The following is a 26907-nucleotide window of genomic DNA, read 5'->3' as shown; positions in this document are numbered from 1 at the left end:
TATCTGCTTTTGTATTTCGCGCCAAAATTCTCGCTTGATAGAGTTTTAATGGCGGCTGTTGAGTGGATCATTGACAATTGAATAACTCAATTGTTATTATTTACATTGTTTGTTTAAACATCAATATTAAATTAGTATTGTTTAAAAAAAAATTAATAGTGTTAAAAGAGAATAAAAATGCCATTGACATTGAGGCCAATGCGATATGCCCATCCTGAGGGACATACTGATGTTTGTTATTTTGAAGGAGAAAGGTTAGTATCAAAATTAAGCCAATAAATAAATAAATTTGTTATTAAAATATTTAATTATTATATTAATTTTTATTATCAATTTTTTCAAGGGGTGGATTGATAACTTGTGGAGTTGATGGTGATGTAAGATTTTGGTTAGATTTACAAGATGATGATCCATCATGTCAGTGTGTTGGTGAAATAGCAACCTCATGTTTATCAAAAAATGAAAAAATATATGTTGGTAATGATAGTAATACATTACAAATATTATCATGTCCAGAACTTGAAAAAGCTGGTATTGTAACAAGATTTTCAGCTGCAGTATCAGCACTTTCAACAATAAAAAAAAGTAAATTAATTGTATCTGGTGCTGAGGATATGAGAATACAAATAACAAATATTGATACAAATGAAAGTATTGAATTAACTGGTCATGAAGCACCAATATTAGGTCTATCATTAGATCCACTTGAAGAATATATTGCATCATCAAGTGCTGATGGAACAATTCGTGTTTGGAATATTAAAGAAAAAAAACAAATTAAATCATGGAATGTTGTACCAAAATCAAATTCATTTAATACAGCAAAATCATTATCAATTCCTTCATTTGAAACAACTAATGGTAAATTTTTAGCATATCCACATGGTAAAGAAGTTGTTGTTATTGAACGTGATAGTTGGAAAGAATTATTTAAATTAAAATATTCAACATTAAAAGCTGATATAAATATTTGTAAAGTATCTGATTGTGGTAATCGTTTAGCTGGTGCAACATTACATGGTGAAATTGTTGTTTGGAATATGCAAAATGAAGATGTCATTGGTTATATTGAACATCCACAAGATTCTAAAATAACATCACTAAAATGGAATCCAAATAATTCAAATGAAATTGCATTTTGTGATAGTTCTGGTCAACTTGGTGGTGTTGATGTTGTATTACCACAAGTAACACTTGATAATTTTATTTGTGAAACAAAAACTAATGGTCATAAAATTGATGATGATAATGATGACAATGATTTTTTAAATGATGATAATATTGATAATTATGATGAAGATGATGATAATGTTATATCATTAAATAAAATAAAATCAACAATTAATATTGATGATGATAAACTCAGTCATTCAGATATTGGTTCAGTTCGTCATGAAAATACTCGTCAAGTTGTACCTGAAATTTATACACAAGAACCATTTCAACCAGGCTCAACTCCAGTTCATTTACTTTCACGTTTTATGGTTTGGAATGACATTGGTATTGTAAGATGTTACATGAATGAAGATGGTAATGAGTCAACAATTGAAGTTGAATTTCATGATGCTACAATACATCACAGTATGCATATGAATAATTATTTAAAACATACAATGGCATCATTATCATCATATGCACTAGTACTTGGTTGTCATTCAATGGATGATATTCCAAGTAAAATAGTTGTAATTGCACTTCAAGGATGGGGCTCTGGTAATAAAGAATGGAGTATTGATTTACCTGATGATGAAGAAGCATGTTGTGTTGCTGCTGGTGATTGTTTTGTTGCTTTAGCAACATCAAGAAGACACTTGAGATTATTTACAATTGGTGGTGTACAAAGAGAAGTATTATCAATTCCTGGTTCTGTTGTTGCAATGAATGCACGTGGAAATCATTTACTTGTTGCTTATCATTCTGGTATTGGTATTGATAAAGATCAAGTTATGAATATTATGTGGATACAAATACAAGGTTATAAATTAAAAAATCAAACATTAACATTACCATTATCACCATCAGAAGATTTAATGTGGATTGGTTTATCTGATATAGCATCACCAGTAATAATGGATGCAATTGGTATTGTTAAAATTTATAATCGTAATATGAAACTGTGGCAAGTTGCTGCTGATACAGATAAACAATGTAAAGGAAAACTTGATCATTATTTTATTGTTAGTATAAGTGAAATTGAAAAATGTATACGTTGTATACTTTGTAAAGGTAGTCACTATCCATCTACATCACCAAGGCCAACAACAATTGAAATTCCCCTTATTATACCACTCTGTGAAATCGATAGTGAAAAAACTAAGAAAGAAGCACCACTTTGGCAAATTGGTAGTAATCCAGCTGATGAAAGTACAGCATTACTCACTCTCATTGGATATTTTATTAATGGAAATTCTGATTATTCTGTTGTTGATTTATGTGAAAATATTGCACCATTAAAAATCATTGAATATGCTATTAAATATGCAAGTAAAAGTGGTAAAATGGCATTATCAAGTAAGTTACAAAAAATTGCTGAAAATAAAAATAGTTTAAAAGACATTGAAGTAATTGAAGATGATTTATTTGATGATGATAATGATGATGTTGAAGAAGCTAAAGAAGCTAAAGAAATATCATCAAATCCAATAATATTAACTCCAATTATTAATAAACCTCCAGAGGCTGATATCAAACCATTGACAATGAGTTTTAAGAAAAAAAATATATTTGCTAAAAAATCATCTCCAATGATAGCTAATAAATTAGATGGACTTAATTCACTTCCTGAAAAATTAGATAAACAAGAACAACCAAAAACTCTTACACCACAAGCTAAATCAAAGCCTAAAAAGAAAAATATATCTAGTCCTGCAATTAATGGTGAAACATTTGTTAATTGGCTTACTCAAAATAGAGCTAATTTACAAGAAGAATTTCCAGAACTAGATAATAATGGAATAAAAAAAATTGGAAGACAACGATGGGCTGAATTAACAAGCAGCAATTCACAACAATCAATAAATCAAACAGAATCAGAAACAAAAAAAAGAAAATTATCAAGTCCAGATCAAAATAGTGAAAATAAAATTAAAAAAACATCAAAAAAATTAACTGATTTTTACTGCGATAAGTAAATAAATTTAAATTAATATTTTTTAATAGAATTTTTTGCTTTTTTTTTTTAATAATAAGTATTTTTTATAATTTTTTTTCTTCATATTATTAAACAGTTTTTTTTTGTACTATAAAAAAAAAAATTTCATGTGATATTAAAATCCATCGACTTTCTTTATATAAATAATTATTTGTTTATTCATTTATTTTTATTTTTTACTTATTGGTTTTTTAAATATATTTTTATATATTATTTGTCTGGAAATACGAGAAAGCGTAGGATGAGTTGGTTCTTTACTTGATGAAGTACCACATTTAGTGACCTACTGGCATAAAATATTTCATTCGCATAATGACTTGAGATTCTTTCCAGCAATTATTTTTATAAACTCAACACAGTCTCTTTTATTTTTTTCTTCAATTCACAGTCAATTTTTTTTTAAATTGTTATTGAATAGATCATAATATCAGAATGAAAAAAAAACATCTTGATAAACAATTTTCTAATTATATAAATTGATCCTTTATTTTTAACGTGAATTAAACGGAAGGTGGCTCTCCCCACTAAAAGATAAAGAATTTGTCTTCGCAGAGATTAAAGAATTTTTATGCTTTAATTAATTTTTTTGATATGTTTATTAACAAAATAAATATATAAATAAATTGACTATTTGTGACAATTTTACAGCCAAGTTTAAACTAAATAAGTGTATGGATTTAAAAATTCAAACTGATACTTTTACTTGATGTACTTTTTAGTGAATCTAACTTTAATAATCAAGTAAATTGGATTTTGATTATTTGAATAATTTGCATTACAGCATATAATTATTATACGAATTTATCAGTAATTTTATTTTATTTCAGATCATAATTTTCAATTTTGTTTAACTAATAATAGTTTATGAATTATATTTGTACAAATCTTCTATTTTAATTTCTCCGTGAATACATGATGAAATAATATAACTGTTAATTATATGATAACAAATCTTCTTGTATATGAATGAATCGAAATTAAAGCACATATATATATATTATATGAATAGCTAAATTTGCTATACCATCAATGGTAAAATTGCCTCTGCATCACACGTATATGCATAGATTCAGTATAGGCTATATATAATGTACATTTCAACTTGAATTTATTTAGTAAGATTTGTTACCTGGCTTTTATTGATTGTATATCTTTTTAATATTCAAAAATCGAGAGTAGTTATTAATATATATTGAAACTATTTTTAGTTTTTCTAACATTTTAAAGAGATAGAACCTAAATTGATAAGATACTTAAAATATTATACGGTAAGGTCTTAGAGTAAATTCAGAACTCTCTTGATAAGTATTATATATTTTTATTTTCTCAATTTTTAATATTGTATCGTTTCTTTTTTTCTTTCTTTTTTATCTATTTTTATCTTGTCGTGTTTTATTTATGATTTAGCTAATTTTTTTTGTTTGTTATAGAATGCCTTGAAGATCCTATTATAGTACCGGTAACAGAGATCTCGTACTCTATTAACCAGGTCGATAATGTGAAGGGTGCTGAACGCTATAATGAAAAAATATAAAAAAAAAGGAAAAAAAAAATCAAGAATTTCGTTCGCTTGATGCTCGCCGCTTGGGTCTTCTTCGTACTCCCGTTACAGTAGTTTATCCATGAACGTCAACCAAGCCGGACAGCTGAAACTGGCACACCCTGATCTTTATAGACAAGCATCTTATCATTAAATATTTAACGACTCAACAAGTCATTAAATTTAAATTGTAAACATGGTAGAAAAGTCAAAACGTGGTGAGTTTATTAATTTTTTATATATATTTCTATTTTTCATAGGAAAATAATTTTTTGTTAGACCGTATTATATATCTAAATTTACAAACAACACGTGTATTGCGTCACCCTCGTTGCATACATTGGATTAGAATACATACATATGTATGTACACCTTCGGTCATTCACCAGATTAAATAATAATATTTATTCAATAATATGAAAAAATAAAATAATAGTTATACATCAAGCAATCGTACATATGACATTTTTTATTTTAAAAATGACAGAAAATACTCAAGGTCATAAAATAAATAAATAAAATATATTATTGTATATTTAAATTTGAAAAATCATAAGAAAGAAAATTTTTTTTGTGTAGTTTAATGATTAAATTATCTTATCTTTTATATTTTGAAACTTGAAAAAAAAAAAATTAATTAATTTTTTAATATAAAATTTTTATTTATCTAATAATTTTTATTTTTATTTTTTAAAATATTTTTTTTCAAGATGAATAAATCGTTATGTAAAGTCGATTATTTATAATAAAGTTGCAAAATATTATTTATTCATTTAATTTAATCAGAGAACTTGACCTATTGAATTTTAATTTTTTTTTTTTATTTAATTTTTTTCTTTTATTTAGCGGTTAATACCAAAATTTATTGACTCGTGTTATATCTGTCAAAACCACCTGTTGGACTACTTTAAATCCACAGTGAATTAATTTTTTTTTTTTTATCTAGCTTTATTTCGGAGTAAAAAAAAAAAATATTATTCATGAATGCGTTTACTTGAAGTGACATTAACCCACATACTTACTTATCTAAAAAATAAAATTTCACCATGTCACGTCACCGGAAATTTATCGCAATGTATATTTTACGTGATAAAAAATATCTTTAAAAATGTATTTTAATATTTTCCTTACACTAATAATTACCCAAAAAACTGAGTTAAATTATTTATAAAAAATTTTTATTTTTATTTGAAATATTAGATTATGGACCTCTTGATGCAGTCCAGGAGGCAATGGGTGTTATGGGCCCATGGCAAATATTAATTGCAATTGCCTTGTCACTTGTAAATATTCCAGTGGCTTGGCAGCAATTGTCAATCGCTGTAATAGCACCAAAAACTTCATTTACATGTAATATACCTGCAACAATAAGTGGAGCAGTATCTTCTCATGATGCTTGTGCTTACTCGACAGTTGTCAATAATGTTAGTGTTTCTCATGAATGCATTGATTTCACATTTCATAACGAGGGTCTTAATAGCACAATGATTACTGAACATAATCTTGTATGTGGCAGAAGTTCATTGAAAAATTTTGCTCAAGCATTCACTATGCTTGGTATCCTTGCTGGAAATATGTTATTTGGTACACTTGCTGATAAGTGAGTATAAATTGCTTGATAATTATTTTGATTACATTTGATGTAACTATTTATTTTTATTACTATATAATTTGTTTTTTTTTCCTCAACAGGTATGGTAGAAAAATTCCACTACTAGTTGCTTTGGTACTACAAGTTGTAAGTGGATTGCTAAGTGCAATTGTACCATGGTACACTGTTTTTGCAATATTAAAAGTTATTTCAGCTTTTGCAACTGGTGGCACTATGTTGGTCAGTTTTGTCCTTCGTAAGTTATAATTTTATTATTAATTTTTTTTTCTCTACCAAATAACAACATTCTAATAATCATTGGTTTATTTATTAAATTAATTTTTTACAGTTATGGAAATTGTTGGCATTGAATGGCGATCAACATTGTCAGTTTTATTCCACATTCCATTTGTATTAGGCCATATGTCGATTGCTTTAATAGCATACGTAACTGGTACATATTTTTCATACTCATTGGCAATATCTCTACCATCAATGTTTTTATTGTCCTACTACTGGTTAATACCTGAGTCACCAAGATGGTTATTGGCAGCTGGAAAAATTGAAGAAGCAAGAGCAATATTAGAAGAAGCAGCAACTAAAAATAATATACCATTGGAAAAAGTTAATGCAGCAATTGAATTTCATAGTAATCAAAATGTTAAAGATAACAAGGATAATAATCAAAATACCTACAGTATGCTTGATTTATTTAAAACACCAAACTTGAGAATTCGTACTATTTGCATTGCATTCAACTGGTTAGTTTGTGGTTTTTGTTTCTTTGGATTGGCACACTATGTTAGTCGTTTAGATGAACGTATCTATTACAATATATTTATATCAGGTAATAAATAAAATTAATTATTAATAATAACAAATAATTGTAAATAATTCAAGTATAATTAATTGATTTTTTTCTTTGTTTATAAAGCTGCTTTTGAATTGGGAGGCATTATGATTGTTTGGATTTTCATTCATCGAGTTTCTCGTTTAAAACTATTGATGTGTGGTAATGTAATTGCTGGCATTAGTTTATTGGTACTGACAATTGTTACTGGTGAAGCTCAAGTATGGATTATATCTGTTGGTTGTTGTGCCATGTCTGTCAGTTTTACTGTTGTTTATCTTTACTCCAGTGAACTCTTTCCAACTGTTGTACGAAATAATGGTATTGCATTGTGCAGTGTTTCTGCTAGAATTGCTAGTACTGTTGTACCATTTATTGCAACATCTGGTGAATCAACAAAAGATAATAATGATTGGCTTGTATCTGTTATTTTTGGTGTTGGTCCATTAATTGGAGCTGCTCTTTGTATTTTTCTACCAGAAACAATGGACTGTCAATTGCCAGAAACTATTGAGGATGGTGAAAACTTTGGAAAGTAAGAACATTTTATTTATTTATTTTCTTTTAATATATTTAAAATATTATTATTCTTATTTATATATAAAATTAATAATTTTATTTACAGAAAAATCCAAAGTATTCCTGTTGATGAAGAAGCTAAGTAAAAGAGTAAATTTAAAATTCTGGTAATTAATTTTTACTCTTTTTATTATTTAAAATTATTATAAAACATGGTACTATACGAAGGTAACACAACAGATTTTTTTTTTTTATTGTTTCTTTTTTTTTTTTTTTTTTAATTTTAACTCGACTGCTATATATTTTAATATTAAGTATATGTACTTTTTTTTATTATTGTTAGTTTTTAAGAATTTTTTGTGTATGTGAAAGAGAAAAAAAAATAATAAAAATGTGTCTTTTGTTTTTTCATAATTAATAAAATTAATTAAAATTGAGCAAAATATAATCACATTATATATTTAAATATATTCAACACAAATTTTTCATACATATTTTAATTTTTAAATTCTCACAAACATCATTAGTGAATGAATAAACATAAAAATCTATTTTTACTCAATTAAAAATAATTCAATTGAGAAAGTAAAAGAATAGAAATTAATAACAAAAGTAAGTAGCTTTATATAGAAAGTGCATAATAGACTAATGTCAATGATAAATAAAATGAATGAATTCATATATCAGCCTTTAAATCATCATTGTGATGATTGATGCAAAACGACTGTGATCTAACTAGTATTAATTGATAAATTATTACGTCGTCGTTTGACCCAAATATAAAACTCTATTGGGTAAACTACTAACAACACCATTTGTTCTTTTGTGAACAGCATCAAATACTTGATTTCCGTATTTAACTGTGCTACTCAATGAACCAAGCCAAGTTGAAACTAAACCTTTTGTTTGACTTGTATCAATTTTTAATTTTTCCGGTCCTAAGAAAAATAATAAAATAATATAATTTCGAGTTGAATTTATAAAAATATAATAAAATTTACCATTTAAAAATTTAAGTATGATGTTATTGACATCATCTGGTTTTTCTTGATGTGGAAAATGTTGTGCTCCAGTGATAACTTTGATATTAAATCTTGCTGAATATTCAGAACTTTGAATGATACTTTCTAGTGATACCGAGGGGTCTGTATTGCCAACTATTAATAGCATCTGATTACCAATCTGCTCATTTGATTGTAACCGAACAAAGGGCAAATTTCGATAGTAATTTATCGGTCCAGTCCAATCCTCTAGTAAAAAAAAAAAAACATCATACAATGTCATTATGAGAATAATTGTTTTTAAAATTACCCCTTCTACTGAATGCATATTTATATGCTTCAACATAATTTTTTTCACTCGTTCCTTGGTTCATCTGGAGATGTTTAAATGTATCATTGATAACTGATAAATCTTCTTTTAATGCATCAATTTCTGGTAAAAATGGAAGTCGACTAAAATGCATCCATCTCAAATTGAAAAAAAAAAATAAATAATTATATTTTTTCCTAATTTAATATTTAAATTTAAATTATTCATATTTATATATCTACTTGTCATCAAACGCAGTTTGTCCATTCATTTTAGACCAATAATAATTTGGATGTGGACTTGATATTGCAATAAATTTATCAACAATTTCACTGTGTAGTGCTGTTATATACCAGCCTAAAAGTCCACCAAGATCATGACCGATTATACTACAATTATCTACATCAAATGTTGATATAAATTGACGTAATTCATCAATCAATACTTCAATTTTGTATGATCTTGTGGTTGTCGGTTTATCACTATCACCAAAACCTTTTAAATCTACTGCAACCACCTTATTACAAAAATATTAATTATTAGAAATTATTTTGTTCGTTAATTAAAATGCATATGTATTAAACAAACCCTGTAATTTTCGGATAATGGAATTATTTGTTCTCTCCATGACAGCCTAAAGATGAAATATAAATTAAATAATTTTCTTTGGATATTTCAATATGAAAATTAAATAGAAATGCGAAACGAAAATAAGCAAAATTTATTTACCAACACTCGGGAAAACCATGCAATAGCAATATCAATGGTCTATCTTTTTTTCCAGCTTCCACATAATGGAATTTTATACCCTAATACATAATAAATGTAATATATAATTAAATCATTAATTATTTTTTTTTTTTCCTTGTATGATAATGGGAATGTCAAGTCTTTAGTAATGAATTATCAAATTTATTCTTATAATAATTCAAAAAATAAATAAATACCACATGTATATAAGTATTTCAAAATATATATGTAATTCTTTATTGATTTTTTTCTTTTTTTCATTTATAAATGCCATATCTTCTTTTATTAATGGTATCTTTCTGACGTCAAAATTGTTTGATTATACTGATGTTGAATTATTCTCGTAATAAATTCAACCAAAACATTGATGTTATCATAAGGTCACATGTATTAAAATATATTTATTAAAAAAATAATATATTTATAAAATTAATTAGTTAATAATAAGTTTTAAAAAAGTAATGACAACTTACTTTTAATTTGACGTATGAATGTTTACCAAGACTATTGTCAACAAGACATATTGGTGGTTTATCTCTGTATCTCATTCCAAAAAATTTTTTTGGATCCCAAGCCCATTTAAAAAATCTCATAGTTATCATATAAATACCATAGATGAATGATAAAATATGTAACTTTGTTATTTCACAAAATGATACACGAACAATTTTAACATCCATATTTTACTTGGATAATTTAAAAAAAAAAAAAAAAAGTTTAAACTTTCACCTGTACTTCAATCTGTCAGGGTTTTTTTTTTAAATATTTTATACTATGACTTGCATCTGAGAGTTCGATTTTTTACTGAAGCTAATTTTTTACAGTACATTAAAGTACATTAATGAGAGAAACTCAGATGCGGTTATATCGTCACATAAATACATACACACACAATCGAACAAAGGTCATTTGAATCTCGGATGTTTTATTTCGCCTCTGATTATATATTATAATTGATATAATTATTATTTCAAATTTTTTTTTAATATTGATTTTTAAGAAATTATTCTTTAAATACTCAATGAATTATTGTTAAACAATTTTACTTTGTCTTGACTTTGCACACAGTCATATTATATTAAAATAATATTTATCACTCAAATGACTAGATTATTTATTATTATCAGTTAAATTTTCACGTGTGCAGAGTTTTGAACTTTATAATCATTAACTGTGAGCCAACACTTTTTCACTGATATGAATACTAAATTTTTCATTTAATTTTAAAAATACATTTTACCCGCGAAATAAAAATAGGCATTAGATACACGTGCTCAATAATTATAAATTGTATATTTTGATCGTTCTCGTCGATCATCACCGCTGGACTGTGACCCGAACACGTATACCCATGTCGCGTCGTCTTATCTCGATACTTAGTAACGACACAAATGGCATAACATTTTAATAGTTTTATTTTTATTTATATAATGAAAAAAACGTGGTGCTATTTCTCAACTTGTTAATAAAAAATTATAAGGTATAATTTATATAAAAAAACATAACAATAGCATAAAACAAAAAATATAATAAAAACAACAATTGAAATGATAAAAAAAAAAAAGCAAATTTTTCCGTCAAGAGCCAATTGAATTTTGATGTAAAATTGAAATAAAAAATGCACCATATACGACGGAAATATTCTATTACATCGTTGTTTCATCATTCGAAGATTCAATTACAATTCCATTCTGCTGGTTCCATTACGGCATGTATTTCCCCGGTCGTTTTTCTCGACTCGTTGTTCGTTTCTATCATGCACCCTAGGGGCGTTTTTTATTTTGCTGCCCTGTCATTTGTTTTTTTTTCCTTTTCATATATCAATCGTTTTTATTACATTTTGTACTTCATTAAACTCTTTTATCATTACAATGTCCAGCGTTGGATTATCGTGAAATTGATTTAATATTTTTAATGACAATAATAAATATACGTGGATAATTTAAAATCAAGAGTTAATTGATTATATGGGAATTTAATAACTAATCAATAATTATGAAAAATAATAATAAATAGGTATATATTTTAAAAATACATTATATTGAGTATTGAGTTTATTTTTTAAAAATTAAGGAGGTTGTAAGGATAAAAAACACATTAGATGTCCGGTAAAAAATAAGGCAAAAGAAGAACCGTGTGAAGTTGGTAACGAGTCAATGAGGCGGGAAACTTCAGTCGATTACTGAGTAATTAATTAAAAACTTTAATAAAATTAGATATGGCAACGTGGCCTACCGGTAGTTTCGACTTTCCACACGCTAATAGCTTAGAATGATACAGAAAGATACAGTATTTTGAATCATACTGTGCTGCAGTGTTGTCAATTTTTCGTTATGACTATGACGTCAGCAGCACCTTTAAACCACCTTAATGAATTCGTACACAACTTCCTTAAGCTGTTGTTCGATTCCTGCAATGCCGGCTACTGAATGGAGATAAGTTACCGACAGATGATACATCGTAAATATAGGAAAAAAGGTCAAAAAGTTAGTTTTGGCAGCGGTGGGATTCGAACCCACGCCTCCGAAGAGACTGGTGCCTTAAACCAGCGCCTTAGACCGCTCGGCCACGCTACCTTACGGTGGCGAAAAGACTAAAAAAGTTTTTGAATGGACCTAACAATTTAAATAATTTAAGGGATTGAGCTTCCAAATTAATTTTAAATCATAATTTTTTGATTATTTTTTGGAATCTATGAGACATTAATCAGTTATTGTGCAGCCAAAAAACATATTACTCCAAAAACTTCAAAATCGCTCCAAAATAATTTCCCAAATTGCAGCCCTTTTGAGCACTGGATAACCAATCAAATTAATTTGCTCTCTAGTTTTTTAATAAAGTCGATGACATGTTAAAATAAAAGACCCATAATTTATTCAATGATAAGAAAAGAAAATAAATAGTAAACACCTGTTAATACTTACCAAATGTCACGTTTGGTACATATTTACTGGAAACAAATATTTACAATAAATTTCAAAATATATATTTATATTGACAAAAAAGACTGTGTATTAATATTATATGTATATATGTATAAACAAAAGATATGAAACAACGAAAAATATATAGATATACTTGAAATAAAATGAAATAAAAAAAGACGAAAGAGTCTCAGGTGGATAAAGTGCTCATCTATAGTTTGAAAGTGTCTTAACATCTAGTGTGACACCTGGGTATTATGGGGGATGGTGAATGATGGTAGATAGTAGATAGGAAAATTCATAGTAACTTCCGTGAAAAGCAGACATTACGGATATTCCATGGAGGGAAGGTTTGTCGGCCACATGTCACATGGGCGTTATAGTTATATGTCTGGCTGGATTAAATAAAGTACCAGACCATCGTTGAATTCACGGGCGGAGCTTTCGATCCGGGCGTAATATATAAATTTTATATTACGCATGCGCTAACATTGACTTTATTCACATCTCCACCCACGTATATACATATTTTGAACAAGAGAATATATTTCAGCTCTCTTCGTGTCACGTAATCAGAGAACGTGTATACTGTACAAAATAGAAAAAAATATATATATTCATATATACTTGTATATTATTATTATTTTTTATTAATTTTTCACTCAACAATCATACTGTTCTCCTACAAGTTCCATTCAAAATTCCATCTTTTATTCGACATCATCCCTCTCACCATAATCATCATCATCATCGTCATTATTATCATCGTTATTGTTCTATATCACAGCTCTATTCTTTTGTATATCATTTCATCTTTATATTCAGCATCCGACGGCCATTTTGTTGCAACTTAATATTCGTAGCATACATATTATAAGTTTTATTGCAAATTCGTTATACATAAATATCTCATCTCATTATTTTTATTGAAATCAAATTAGACTAATTGTTCATAGATCTGTTTGCTATTCTGATGAACAATATAGTATAATGATTCGAACAATCAACAAAGCAGTTGAGCTTTTGCTTCTTTTTTATTTTCATGGAAGCAGCTTCAGTTCGAAGATCAATTTTTCTCAGCGTTGTGATCATTTCCGACGGTCAGAAAACAAAGGAATTATGATAGCTTCCAAAATGATTTGAGCTTTATATATATTCTTGTATATACTTGACATGATTTTGATAATATTTTTTTCAGTGTATGCAGTGTACTTTAATTAAAAAGCTCAATCACGAATATGTTTGATGAAAATGATAAGCTTAATATCCACTTGTTCATAAATATTAATCTATCGATAAATAATTTTACATATACATCAGATTGAATATTATTATTTAGTCAAGATTTTTATCATTATGACATCGATGACATAACACATCATCAAATGTAATTTGTTGCATCAAGCTTTACCGTTCAAAACGGAAGCCACAAAAGATATATAAACTATACCAAGGATGCATCAACTCATTGCAGACTACTGTCACACGGATGTTGTTTATGGTTTATGTACTTTGACTTAATAAATTTTAGTTTTTAATCAAACCACATGAATATATAAACAACCTAGATCCAATAAGAGAAATTATAATTTAACTGAAGTGTTTACAATAATTTTAGTATAGAAATGTTACAAAATCATTGTTTATATGTGTGGTTTAGGTACATATATATATATATAATTCTTATAAGAAAAGTTTTGGCATTAACCACACGATTCTCTTGACACAGTAAATTAATCATTTCAACGGTTGCTGTCGCATTAGGAAAGACGGATAAGACAAATGAACGTCTTGGAGCTTGTTAAGACGTAATCCGAGAGATGTGTCCGCAACCTTCATTCCTCTTTCCTCCCGTTTCCATTCAGACATCTAACCCCACACCATCTTCATCTCTTAGTATATCTTCGATACCAAATCATTCTCGCATATTGACATCTCAAACATATTATCACTCTTATTTTATATCCCGGATTACAAAAGCCATCGCCATTTTTTTATTAACTATATGTATTCAACTCAAATTTCTTCTATTTACTTCTTTATTATTTTTATTATTAGTAATTCTTTATTTTTCTTCTCATAAATAAATCATTTCTATATATATTTTCATTGTAAATATCTTAGTTATTTTAGTAAAAATTTTAAAGTCAATTTGTGATGTTGTTGATGATGATCTGAGATTTTAATGTCTGCCAGTGACATTGTTCGTATTTATAGATAAATCTCATAGATGATTAGGATCAAAACTCATCTGATATAGGTCTGTTTTTGTATATATTTAAAAAAAAAAAAAAAAGCATTTCAACAAAAATGTTTTTTAAAACCTATGTTATACTTTTAGACATAGTGAGTGAATTTAGTAGATAAGATTGTGTACAAATGTTGTCAAGATTAAAAGCTTTTTCTCGCAGATAAAGTAGAGTACCAAAACTACCACCTTATTGTCACCTTTTTTGATATTTTATTAAATTTAAACAAGTACAATCTATTCTCAAATCTCGACCAACTTATTATTTTTTGAATTAAACAGTATTAAGAATTTCTTTCTAAATATAATTACAACAATCATATAAAATATATTTTTTTTTTATTAATAATAGTAAAGATAAGATATACGCATATGAATATTTTTTAGAGTATTATATAAAAAGTAATCGAGTGAGACGAATATTTTATCTTTCACCATTTTGTTAACCCCTCGTTCCGGAGTCTCAATGGTGTAACCATAGTAACGTCGCGGCTTCCGGAAGCCAAAGGGGGTGGCACGTGTGAGGGGTTGAAAATTCAACGCGTGTATTATATACTGATGTTTTATGTTCAAGCCATGTTCAGTATAGTCAGCCATTGTTAAACCTCGTAACGATGATACATTGAATATAACATATTATATGAACAATTTGGTAAATTGACATTTAAAAAAAATATATAAATTTAAAACAATCAATAATTTATTGATCCATTTGATTAATTATTTCTTTTAAAAAACAAAGAATGAAATCATGGAACCAATGAAATTAGTTTGAATAATGAAATATCTATTTTTTTTTTATTAATCAACATCAGCATTGGATACTTGAATATGTCAAAATCATAACAAAGTGTCTTGAGACCCTTCAATTTACAATTGCCAATCAGGTTTTGTCGATTGATAATGAGGCTCTTGACGTGGATCCTCTGATTATCCATCATTAGGATGATGGAGATTATAGTTGAGATCTATAAAAGATAAGTATAAAAAAACAATATTAAATTTTATTAATAAATATTTAAAGCTTTCAGATTATTTCTAATTAAAAATAAATGAATAAATATTCTCATATTAATTTAATAGATGTTTTTTCTGTTGCAGATGTATGCGGTAAATATATAAATGAAATTGTTTGACAGTTCCGGGATACGTCACGAACGCAATTAGTGAGAAATTTGTCGAGTACCTGTAAAGGTACTTCACTCTATAGTAGTCAAGAGATTCTCGAGGCTGTAGAGGGTACTCTTAACCAAAAGCTGCATTTTGATTTGTGCCTCAATATGCTACATTGAATATTCCGGACGACACTTTTCATCCAACATCAGGTACACTTAACCGGACATTCTTCCATTTTCATTGTTAATAAATCCTTGATAAATTTTATTTCTTTATCATTAGTGATTGCAACGCTCCAAATGCAGTTCTTGAATATACATTTTTTTTTTTTTATGTTTAAAGAAAATTTAAGTACAAGCTTTACTATAAATATTTTTATTCTTTCCGTCGGATAAAAATTATATATTTTTTGTTTCTTAAAAAGCAAAACAAAAAAAAAATCACAGGTATATCTATATTGCTTACAAAACTTTATCCCATATTTTTATTCTAAATATATTATACATTCTTAAAGAATATATCCTGTGAAAAAAAAAATAGAAAAAGAAAAATAAGAGTATATGGAAACAAACTGGTGTACAAATGAAATTTGACACCTATTAAACCAACACCTTTTGTATCATGATGCGTTTATCATAAGCGATAAGAGAGGTGGATATATATACTCGATTATATAAAGAGAGGTGATGGTGAATTGTGAGTCGATATAGGGGGATATATATTATAGAATAGAGAGGCGTCACACTTTAGGAATGGAGAAGTCCATGAGTATATATATAGAATGTACACACAACGATGGGGAAATAGAATAGAAATGACCCCCCATGAGATTCACATTAGCAACACATGGCCAGACAACAATGCAAAAGTACCCAAAGTTACTTTATATCCAGTATATTTTTATCTACTTTCTCTCTCATTTACTCAATGTATATATCTATAAATGTTTCTCTATGGAACCAACCGGATCTTAGTCCCATGTATACGATTACATAACGCATGTTATACTATGGACTCTAACAAAACGAGCCTCAGGGGCTGGAGCTAGCTTGACGGTTTCATATAGGGGTGAACACACCATTGCGTTCAACCCATCCTCCCCTATATAATAATCTCACCCTTAATACGCCATTTTGTAACTTCTATTTCATATGATCAAGAAAAAAAAAATTGCTTTAGAATGGTGAGTCTGTTCACAATATAAATTTATTTTCTATTAGATTTTTTATTTTATTGGGTAGTTTTTTTTTTTTTTCATACATTTTTATAATTTCATATCAATTTTGATATTTAAACTGTATCTTATTTTTTTTAAATACATTATTATTATTATTATTATTTTGAGTGTTGAAAGATCAGCAATCAGCATAAAAAAAAAAAGACAGACTTTTCAAAACAGGAAGCATCATTTCAAGAAGATGCTATCTTCTACGTTCAAATGGTCTCAACCATTTTGACCGTGTAATTTGAAGATACCTTGTCTGTCGATGATTATCAAAAATAAAAATATCACTTTAGATGGTTCAGTACATTTAAACACTTGTTGTATATATATATCTGTATTTATTGAAATGTTTTTCATAAAATATAAATTTAAAAAAACTTGCATGCATTAAATTTGCATTTAGTTTGGAGTGATTTTTCATGTTAATCAAAAAGATAAAATTTATACATTATTTCCAATACATATAATAATATTGATAATAAATATTACATAATTTTTTGTATATATACATAGATAAATTGTAATCCCAAGTCCCGACGGATGATGCGGGTGTTCCATGCTCTAAAACGCAATATATGAATGACAGGTAGCCATGGTATTAGTCCCTTGTTTCACCATGGATTATATCGAGCGAAAAATTATTAATCGACATGTATGTTAAAATGTCCTCGTATATCGTAAAACATATTTAATCAAATATATAATACCCATCATTATTATATACACGTATTAATTGACTATGTCGTTGTATAAATGTTGAAATAATAGCTGTACATAAGCTTGTTCAAAATTCAAATGAGCGATAAATTTTTATTTAAAAAAATAAAAATAATCGCACATTTTTAGTCAATACAATGTTAAATACAATGGTACATAATGTGTATATATAAATAATAGTCGCGTATGTGAATATATATATTTTGCATGTATAGATATATAGAATGGAAAAGTGGAATGGCGTGGGTTCTCTTGCTCGTCTCGTCGTTAATAATGGGAAAATTGTGAAATGGGAGCGTTGTCACGTCGAGGTAATTCGGCACGCGTATACCCTCGCCTATCAAATTGATTTTCACACCCTATTTCAATGGGTCCTTCATATAGTCCTCATTTCATTCGAGTCACATAGATATAGGTATACGTGATATTGTAAAATATACATATTCAAGCAATATGAATTTATACGTCCTCAAATGAGTGATTCATTAGTACGGAAAAAAATTTATAGTTTTTATTACTATGTTTTATGATTAAATTTACTATACTTATAGTAAAGTTGGACAATGGCAAAAGTATAATTAGATTTACTAGAAAGTATAGTTAAGGTTACTATACTGGTATGGTAATTAAAACTATACCGGTATAGTAAAAAACAAATTATTCTCTTTATACAGATTTATTATACCTATAGTAAATTTAACCTGTACTTAGAGTATATTTTACCATACAGTATAGTAAATTTATGTTTTTTTTTAAAAAATTAATTAAAAATAAAAAATATATTTTAACTAAATAAAACATTATAGTTGATTGAAAAAAAATTTACATCTTAATATTATAGTTAAATAATACCTGAAGATAAAATTCCAAATATTTGAAATATTCAGAAAACAATGTTAATAATATATGGGATTTGACAAATTTCTTAAATCAAATCTAAAAATATATATTTTTTATTTACTTTTAAAATAAAAAATATTCTATTAAAACTATACATTTTATACAAGTATAACTACAGCTTAGTGTATAAAATTTTTCTGATTGTTTAGGTTATTACGTACGTAATAACTGTATTACCTTACAAAATCTCATTTAATTTCATCTCATCTAATATCAATTGATTTTTTTAATACAATACAAATTTTATTTTCAATTTTAATATGATATACAATGTATACCGAATAAAAAATAAAAATGTCCTTTTCTGATGGAATAATTTAAAAGAAATCCCACAGGAAAAAATACTTATATATATTATTTTGTTTACGAAATTCAAAAGCACGTTGTTCAGTTTCAAATTTGTCCAGTGGTAACAAACCAATTGTCATGAATATTGTTAATAAATTCAGAAGTTATTGCCCAGCACGGAAATGATTTATTTTATTTTTTGTAATTGAGTATCAGATATACGTCAAAAAATATATAAATTTTAAATTTTTTCCATAGAGAATCAGTTTTTGATATTTCATTATTAACTGATTTCAAATATTATACTTCCTAGTTTTAATAATTTTTCACTTCAATAATAATTTCAGTAATTTTGATCGTGGTAATTCATAAAAGATTATAAATTTAGAAAACGAATATTTTCTTTGTTTTATCTTAAATCTAAATAGAAAATTTTCTAATGATTCAGCACATCTTTTCATCAGAGTTTATCCTCTTCTAATTTATTCAGTATCTATATTGATAAATTTTTATTGAAACAGATTTATATATGGTTATTTATATTTTCAAATATGTTGATCAGTGTCATGATACCAGTCGATGTCTTCAAAACTACGATGTGACCAATATATTTTTATTGTAATTTAATTCAGCCCACTTGAACAATTTCTCCTATTTACAAAGTGTTTTTATATGAAATAATATTGTTGAATTTGAGACACGGAATTCTAAATTCATTTGTATTTACGTAATCAAATAATAAATTGAGCTAAATCATAAATAAAAATAAAAATTGAAGAAAAACTACAAATTCGAGTAATTATTCTTTATAGTTTTTTTATTTTTATTATAAATAAATTTAAATTTTATTAAATATTTTTGAATGTCTTGCCTTTAAATTTATTTTTTGTTTCTGTAAACTTATTCAAATGATTTATTTGGTAAAATTTTCTTTTTATTAAATAAATTTATTCATATAATAAAGAACTGTACCAGTATAATATCGATTACAATACAGTATTAATAATATTTACCATACAGTATGGTAAATATTTTACGATACAGTATAGTAATAGTAACTGTACTTTTAACTTTATGTATATACTATACGAGTATTAGTAAGTATTACTATACTGGTATAGTAACTAAAATTAATATAGTTTTATTATGGACGGTATAAAGTAAATTCAACCATACTTTTGTCGCTGTCCGAATTTACTATAAGTATAGTAATAAAAACTATAAATTTTTTTCCGTGTAGTACCGTGTGATTTATACATATATTTCTAGCTTCATTTTCGTATCATTTCAATAAAAAAAAAAAAAAAAAAAACACATCAAAATTACCTGACAGAAAAGATTTGCCAAAGTCCAACTGCCTTCGACACGAGATTGTATATGTTCTTATGTGTCTTTATTGTAACCATTTTATTCATCATAATTAAAAATTTTTTCAATCACTTTTTTTATTTATCATAACTTATTAAATACCTCTTCACCAGTTCTATTATCCTCATACAAAACTTTAATTTTTCCTTATAAAATTTGATATTCTTCCGGCAGTTTCAAAGGATAAATTTTCAAATACATCGAATACCTCTTTAGTCATTCTATGTTCCTGATACAATTAAGGAATTTTTTTCTAAGTATCAGGCAAATCTAATATAAATTCGAGGAGGTAAACTTTTGAAAATACCAAATACCTCTTTAGTCAGTCTATGTTCCTGATACGAACCGAATTATTATTTTTTTTTTAAGTATCAGGCAAATATAAATTCGAGGAGGTAAATTATTTAAAAACATCAAATACCTCTTCAGTCATTCTATTTTCCTGATACAAATTAAAATTTTTTTTTTTTTGTATCAGGCAAATATAAATTCGAGAAGGTAAACTTTTGGAAATACCGAATACCTCTTTAGTCATTCTATGTTCCTGATACAAATCAAAATTTGTTTTTTTTTGTATTAAGGAAATATGAAATCAAGGAGGTGAATTTTTAAAAACATCGAATACCTCTTTGCCTAATCTATTATCCTGATACAGAACATGTTTTCTCTTTCGATTTAGAATGTTTGTCCCCTATAATTCCAAAAAAAGCAATAAATGGCGCTTCGTAGTTTGACTCAAAAAATACCTCTTTTCTTGTTCTATTACCCTGATAAAAAAGTTTTTTTCTATTTATTAATTTTGAATGTTTTTACCCAATAGTTTCAAAAAAAAATAATAGATGGCGCTTCCAAGTGTGACTCAAAAATTACCTCTTTTCTTGTTTTATTATCCTGATCAAAAAGTATTTTTCTATCCATCAATTTTCGATGTTTTTACCCTATAGTTCCAAAAAAAACAATAAATGGCGCTTCGTAATTTGACTCAAAAAATACTTCTTTTCTTGTTCTATTACCCTGATAAAAAAGATTTTTTCTATTTATTAATTTTAAATGTTTTTACCCAATAGTTTCAAAAAAAAAATAATAGATGGCGCTTCCAAGTGTGACTCATAAATTACCTCTTTCCTTGTTCTATTATCCTGATAAAAAAGTATTTTTCTATCCATCAATTTTCGATGTTTTTACCCTATAGTTCCAAACAAAAAAAATAGATGTCGCTTCGTAGTGTGACTCAAAAAATAGCTCTTTTCCCGTTTTATACTCCTGATACAAATCGAATTTTTTTTTTTAACGTATCAGGCAAATATAAAATTGAGGAGGTAAATTTCAAAAAACATCGAATACCTCTTTAGTCATTCTGTGTTCCTGATACAAATCGAAATTTTTTTTTTGAAGTATCAAGCAAATATAAAATCAAGGAGGTGAATTTAAAAAAAATACCGAATACCTCTTTAGTCATTCTATGTCCCTGATACAAATCGGAAATTTTTTTTTTTAAGTATCAGGCAAATATAAATTTGAAGAGGTAAATTTTGAAAAACATTGAATACCTCTTTCATCATTTTATGTTCCTGATACAAATCAAAATTTTTTTTTTAAAGTATCAGGCAAATATAAAATTAAGGAGGTAAATTTCGAAAAACATCGAATACCTCTTTAGTCATTCTATGTCCCTGATACAAATCGGAAATTTTTTTTGTTTTGTATCAGACAAATATAAAACCGAGGAAGTAAATTTATAAAAATACCGAATATCTCTTTAGTCATTATAAGTTCCTGATACGAATCGGTAAAATTTTTTTTTCTTAAATATCAGGCTAACAGAAAATTGAAGAAGTAGTTTTCAAAAATTTTACTTATTATTTATCAGGAATGTAGACAGCTAAAGGAGGTATTATTGAATTTTTTAAATCCTAATAACATATAATATTAAAATAAATTTACTATTCAAATAAAATAGTGTCTTTGCGCCTACCATCCTGATCAAGTGGTCAAGTGTTCTTTTTATAATAGGATATCCACTGTTTTTAAATTTAATTTATGAATGCAACATGTCGAAATGTGCACTCAGAGAAGGATAAGTTAACAGTTAACATACCAATATGTTTACATTAAACATACAAAAGTTTAATGTTAAGATATATATATTAACAATAAACATAGATATCTTAACTGTTAACATACGCATGTTTATAGTTAACATACGTATCTTTACGCGGCCAAATATTTTGATACGCCAGTCTACTTCTTGTCATCTTTTTTTTTTGACATTATATTGTGATACTATTCTAATTGTAATATAATATAATATGTACTCGTGTTGTCATAAATTTATTTAAATTTAGTTTTTTTGTAAATTCATTCTTAATTTACATTCAATTTTCATATTTACATACGTAAATGTCTTCAACTATCAGCCTAACCTTCAAATTGTGTCAATTACAGATATCTTAATAGTTAACATACGCATATTAACTATTAAGATACCTATGTTTAATGTTAATAAATATATCTTTGATGTAAACTTATCAGCCACCACCCATTTTAACATGGCATATGTTAACATTAAACAGGATATGTTAACTGTTAACATATCCTTCTCTGTGTGTGTAATAACAAAAACCATTCGAAAGGGCTATATAATTTTAAGGTTGAAATATATTTTTAATTTTATAATGGATGTGGTGGTAGTTGGATAGCATAACTAAATATATATACAAGTGGAAAAGAGAGATTGTACTAAGGCACGGGTCAAAATCTTTAAAATGTCCAAACAACCGAGTATACACTTTTGTGAAGGACTTTTCGTTGTAAAACGGTAGCCAAGGGTACAAGGCCGGACGTGACATGACAATTTTTTAAGAGTAGATTTTTTATGGCACCAAAAAAAGAACAAAATATATACCATACATCTATGCGTGTATGGTACCACAGTAATTTGTCAGTTCTTTAGACTAGACACATTTGTAAAGTCGTCCCTAATAGACGCGTCAGCAATCAATCAGTCATATAATGGATCCTCCTTTTTTTTCTTTCCAACAATAAAAAAAAAGTGATTATACATCGATTAAACAGATAAAATAACATAAACAAACATCAAACTGAAAAGAGATTCTGTAAGAGATATTTTCCTTTTTTTTATTTCGAATATCAATTATTTTTTCGTCAATAGACAATAATATTTAAAAATAATTTGAAATATTTTTTATTACGAATAAATTTTCAATTTGTTGTCATGAAAAGTTGTGTATATAGAGGGTTTTAAATTTAGTCACATCTGTTCTATATGTATGATGGGAGTTAAAAATTAAATTATCAAAGTAATAAAGACAATCTATTTAAGTCACACCAGTTGCATTTGCATCTATTGAGGCAAGACACTCTATTGTTAAAATTAAACTAAAAATAAATGACACATCTTTTGCGGTTTATTCAACATACACGCATCTACTGTGTGTGAAGACCACTTCTATATATACGTGATCATAGATTAAATCTAGTTATCACTAGTGTCAATCGTCACCATATATATACATGAACGTGACACAAGAGCATGAGAAATAAAAAAAAATCTGATGCTACACAGTACAAAGAATATAATCGAAATAAAAGTTGTGGAAATAAAAAAAAATAAATATAAAATAAAATATAAGAATAATACATTTTTATATCATTCAATATTGAAAAGGATTTTTTCGGAGAACCAGCTGACATTCTCTACTATACCTAATTTATCAAAAAACGAAATCAAGTATAATAACTAGTCTTGTACTAACCCGCAGCGAGTGGTGGTGATAAAAATTCAGTACTGCTACCAATTTCATTTTTTTTTTTTTCATTATATAAATTGTGTATTTCAAAGGTCTACTTAGCATTCAGTGTCACGTAGAGTCCATGGTTTAATACATCAAAAACTCGGCAATCTGCTTCCATATAGTCTCACTCTCCTCTTCGAACTTTCATATACATAAAAATATTCTTTATTCATCATCATTATCATCATCATCATTTCTGCACTACACTCACTCGTTGCTTCGTATGTATATAAAAAACGACACTGTTGAAAATTATTTTGCCACATACTTACTCCGTTGGGTATTTCATAGAGTATTTCATTTGTTCCTGCGGTATATACCCAGAGGAATCATTTCTCGCTTAAAATATCTCTTTCTATCGTTTGTAAAGTACAAATTTGCTTTTTCTTTGTTTCGTAAATACGAATTCTGATTGGACCGTTCGCGGTCTGATGCCAGCCATGACAGCCTTTTTCTGGGCTATGTATATCAGGCCAATAGTCAACCCGAGGGCGTATCTTGGGCGTGGATTTATTCTCCTCTCTTTTTGCCTCCCCTCGGTGTTCAATTTCATTCGCGGGTTATCATTATTATTATCACTCGAATTATTTTGATTCAAATATGTGCTACCTTGACAGCAGGCAATAGAGCTTGCTCGATTGATAAAACATTTTGAATTCTATCTTGCCGACTAAACTCATAGCTCAAGGATATTTCATTTAGATGGCGTGTTGAGTGCTCTTATGGATTTTTCAAAAACTTTTTTTCTTTTACTTTTTTGAGACTAATATGTAAAGCAATGTGTTAGAGTATAAAATATACATGCAACTTTTTTTTTTATGATGTATTTATATATAGCATCGCCGGTGGTAGAAAACAGGTCAGAGGTTTTAATATCCTGCAGTCTATATACTCATTTAATATTAGCAGCGATAATTCGTATTAATAAGATGAAATTGGCGGTACTTGGATATACGTATCGTATAATTGGTGACGAGGAATCCATTTCTCATGTTCAGCAGCTACTGATCTTAAATGCTCATTTTAAAATTTATGTTTCAAAAGGGTTTTACAAATGTGTGATAATGACTCAACGATGATTTCATGTTATTATTTATTATTTATTTATTTTTTTTATTTTACTGAGCTTCGTTGCATCCTATTTACTTGCTCAGCACACATCAGAGTACATTAATATTGTCATTTGCAAAGCATATGTAATGCAAATAATTAGAATCCACACACTAGAGTTGTTCGTACAAATGTAGTCATTTGTATATTGATAAGAATCAAAGCGTTGTGCCTGCAACAAAGAAATAAAAATAAAAAAATTATAGTATAAAAAAAAAGGAAAAAAAAAAAAAAACTTGAAATACAAAATAGACACTATATAAAGAGGAAGGTTGGCAAGGGTCTTAATGACCACGATGTTACAATGAGATATCTGTTATGTCACAGATCCGTCAGTGATATCGCAGAACGATTCAAAACGATGAGCCCGCTGGTGAATTAAAAATGTATTACCGCTTTTGCGAACAATCTCTTTACTGCTGCACACGCGAAATTTTTTTTGAATTTTTATTGTCCCTTGGAGGTTTTATTTTGTTTTCTTGATGCGTGTTGAAAAAATAAAAAAAAATATAAATGCGAATCATTAAGAATAAGAACATCTTTCATCAATAAATTTACGAGTTTTTTTTTATTATTTTAATTTTTTTGTGCACTTGCAATATGTGCAAAAGCAATAAATGTCGAATGACAAGACCACGGGTGTGAGATTATGGTAGGTATAGCTAAAAAATTGTCAGTCAGCAAATTGGAGAATCGCGGTCTTTTACTGAGTGAAGTTGTGCATCATGAGAATAAAAAACTCAAATGAAAAATAAATAAATAAATAATAATAAAAATATATATAATATGAATAAAAATAACTGAAGAAATGAACGACCAGCAGCGACTTCGAATAAACATGCCAACTCGAGCAATTTAGAATATTAGAAGTTGGTTGTATTCTCATATAGGAGCATTCTCGTCTGTCACAAATGGGTGAGCTACGGTGATGGCGTTTTAACCGCAGAGACATCACCAAAGAGCCAATCCTATTGCCGTTTACTGCGCGTTGCCAACCGCAGATAGCTGATGAGAAGTCAGAAGAGAGCACATGCAAAAAAAAAAAAAATATAAAAAAAAATATAGATATATATTTAAATACAACCACGATGCTTCAAGTTTCCAATTTGAAAGAAATAAAACGACGAATGAAAAAAGAAAAAAAGTTTTTACACAATAGCCGATGAGAATTTATTTTTTCTATATATTTTTGTATTATATATTTCCTTTTTTTTCTTTCTTTATATAAATTTTTACTATGTATACTTGTATTGCAGTCACGTATACACAAAGAACAATTTTCTACTGGGCATTTCGCGAAGACTAATTTTTAATATTGAAAAAAGAAAAAGAAAAAAAAACTGTTACATAAAATTTTTTGGGTATATAGACAGGATACTGATGGGGGTGTCCAATTTAAATAATCTTTTCCAACTTTAAAATAAGGGTAGTGTACACCCTGTAATCTTTAGACACGTGTCAGGATCAATATACTATATATATAC

The 26907-nt window shown here is 27.3% G+C and overlaps 3 protein-coding genes and 1 non-coding gene across 4 annotated transcripts; 2 read left to right on the top strand and 2 right to left on the bottom strand.

Moving 5' to 3' along the window:
* Nucleotides 1–36: 36 nt before the first annotated feature.
* LOC122851622 (WD repeat and HMG-box DNA-binding protein 1) lies at nucleotides 37–4659 on the top strand. The gene is made up of 3 exons (XM_044150975.1): nucleotides 37–254; nucleotides 344–3127; nucleotides 4582–4659. The coding sequence occupies exons 1-3, from the start codon at nucleotides 178–180 to the stop codon at nucleotides 4589–4591; spliced, it is 2871 nt and encodes a 956-aa protein (XP_044006910.1). The 5' UTR covers nucleotides 37–177; the 3' UTR covers nucleotides 4592–4659.
* A 97-nt stretch (nucleotides 4660–4756) lies between these two features.
* Nucleotides 4757–7878, top strand: LOC122851623 (organic cation transporter protein-like). Its single transcript, XM_044150976.1, has 6 exons — nucleotides 4757–4909; nucleotides 5892–6291; nucleotides 6384–6538; nucleotides 6632–7129; nucleotides 7217–7667; nucleotides 7758–7878. The coding sequence occupies exons 1-6, from the start codon at nucleotides 4888–4890 to the stop codon at nucleotides 7795–7797; spliced, it is 1566 nt and encodes a 521-aa protein (XP_044006911.1). The 5' UTR covers nucleotides 4757–4887; the 3' UTR covers nucleotides 7798–7878.
* A 14-nt stretch (nucleotides 7879–7892) lies between these two features.
* On the bottom strand, nucleotides 7893–11365 carry LOC122851624 (epoxide hydrolase 4-like). The gene is made up of 7 exons (XM_044150977.1): nucleotides 10186–11365; nucleotides 9692–9771; nucleotides 9551–9596; nucleotides 9205–9479; nucleotides 8963–9120; nucleotides 8653–8901; nucleotides 7893–8589 (listed from the first exon to the last, which is right to left on the bottom strand). The coding sequence occupies exons 1-7, from the start codon at nucleotides 10390–10392 to the stop codon at nucleotides 8408–8410; spliced, it is 1197 nt and encodes a 398-aa protein (XP_044006912.1). The 5' UTR covers nucleotides 10393–11365; the 3' UTR covers nucleotides 7893–8407.
* Nucleotides 11366–12206: 841 nt separating this feature from the next.
* On the bottom strand, nucleotides 12207–12288 carry Trnal-aag. The gene has a single exon. It is a non-coding gene; the product is annotated as a tRNA-Leu (tRNA).
* Between the last annotated feature and the right edge of the window lie 14619 nt (nucleotides 12289–26907).

The sequence above is a fragment of the Aphidius gifuensis genome, linkage group LG3 (assembly GCF_014905175.1).
Source record: "Aphidius gifuensis isolate YNYX2018 linkage group LG3, ASM1490517v1, whole genome shotgun sequence".
Lineage (NCBI taxonomy): Eukaryota > Metazoa > Arthropoda > Insecta > Hymenoptera > Braconidae > Aphidius > Aphidius gifuensis.
This window is presented reverse-complemented; position numbering and strand designations above follow the sequence as displayed.

Excerpts from the sequence above, each read along its gene's own strand:
- LOC122851622 (XM_044150975.1), top strand. The coding sequence starts at position 178 with ATGCCATTGACATTGAGGCCAATGCGATATGCCCATCCTGAGGGACAT. Across the intron at positions 255-343 it reads TGTTATTTTGAAGGAGAAAG|GGGTGGATTGATAACTTGTG; the intron begins GTTAGTATCAAA and ends AATTTTTTCAAG.
- LOC122851623 (XM_044150976.1), top strand. The coding sequence starts at position 4,888 with ATGGTAGAAAAGTCAAAACGTG. Across the intron at positions 6,539-6,631 it reads GTTGGTCAGTTTTGTCCTTC|TTATGGAAATTGTTGGCATT; the intron begins GTAAGTTATAAT and ends AATTTTTTACAG. Across the intron at positions 7,668-7,757 it reads GATGGTGAAAACTTTGGAAA|AAAAATCCAAAGTATTCCTG; the intron begins GTAAGAACATTT and ends TTTTATTTACAG.
- LOC122851624 (XM_044150977.1), bottom strand. The coding sequence starts at position 10,392 with ATGGATGTTAAAATTGTTCGTGTATCATTTTGTGAAATAACAAAGTTA. Across the intron at positions 9,480-9,550 it reads CATTATCCGAAAATTACAGG|GTGGTTGCAGTAGATTTAAA; the intron begins GTTTGTTTAATA and ends TTTTGTAATAAG. Across the intron at positions 8,902-8,962 it reads ATATGCATTCAGTAGAAGGG|AGGATTGGACTGGACCGATA; the intron begins GTAATTTTAAAA and ends TTTTTTTACTAG.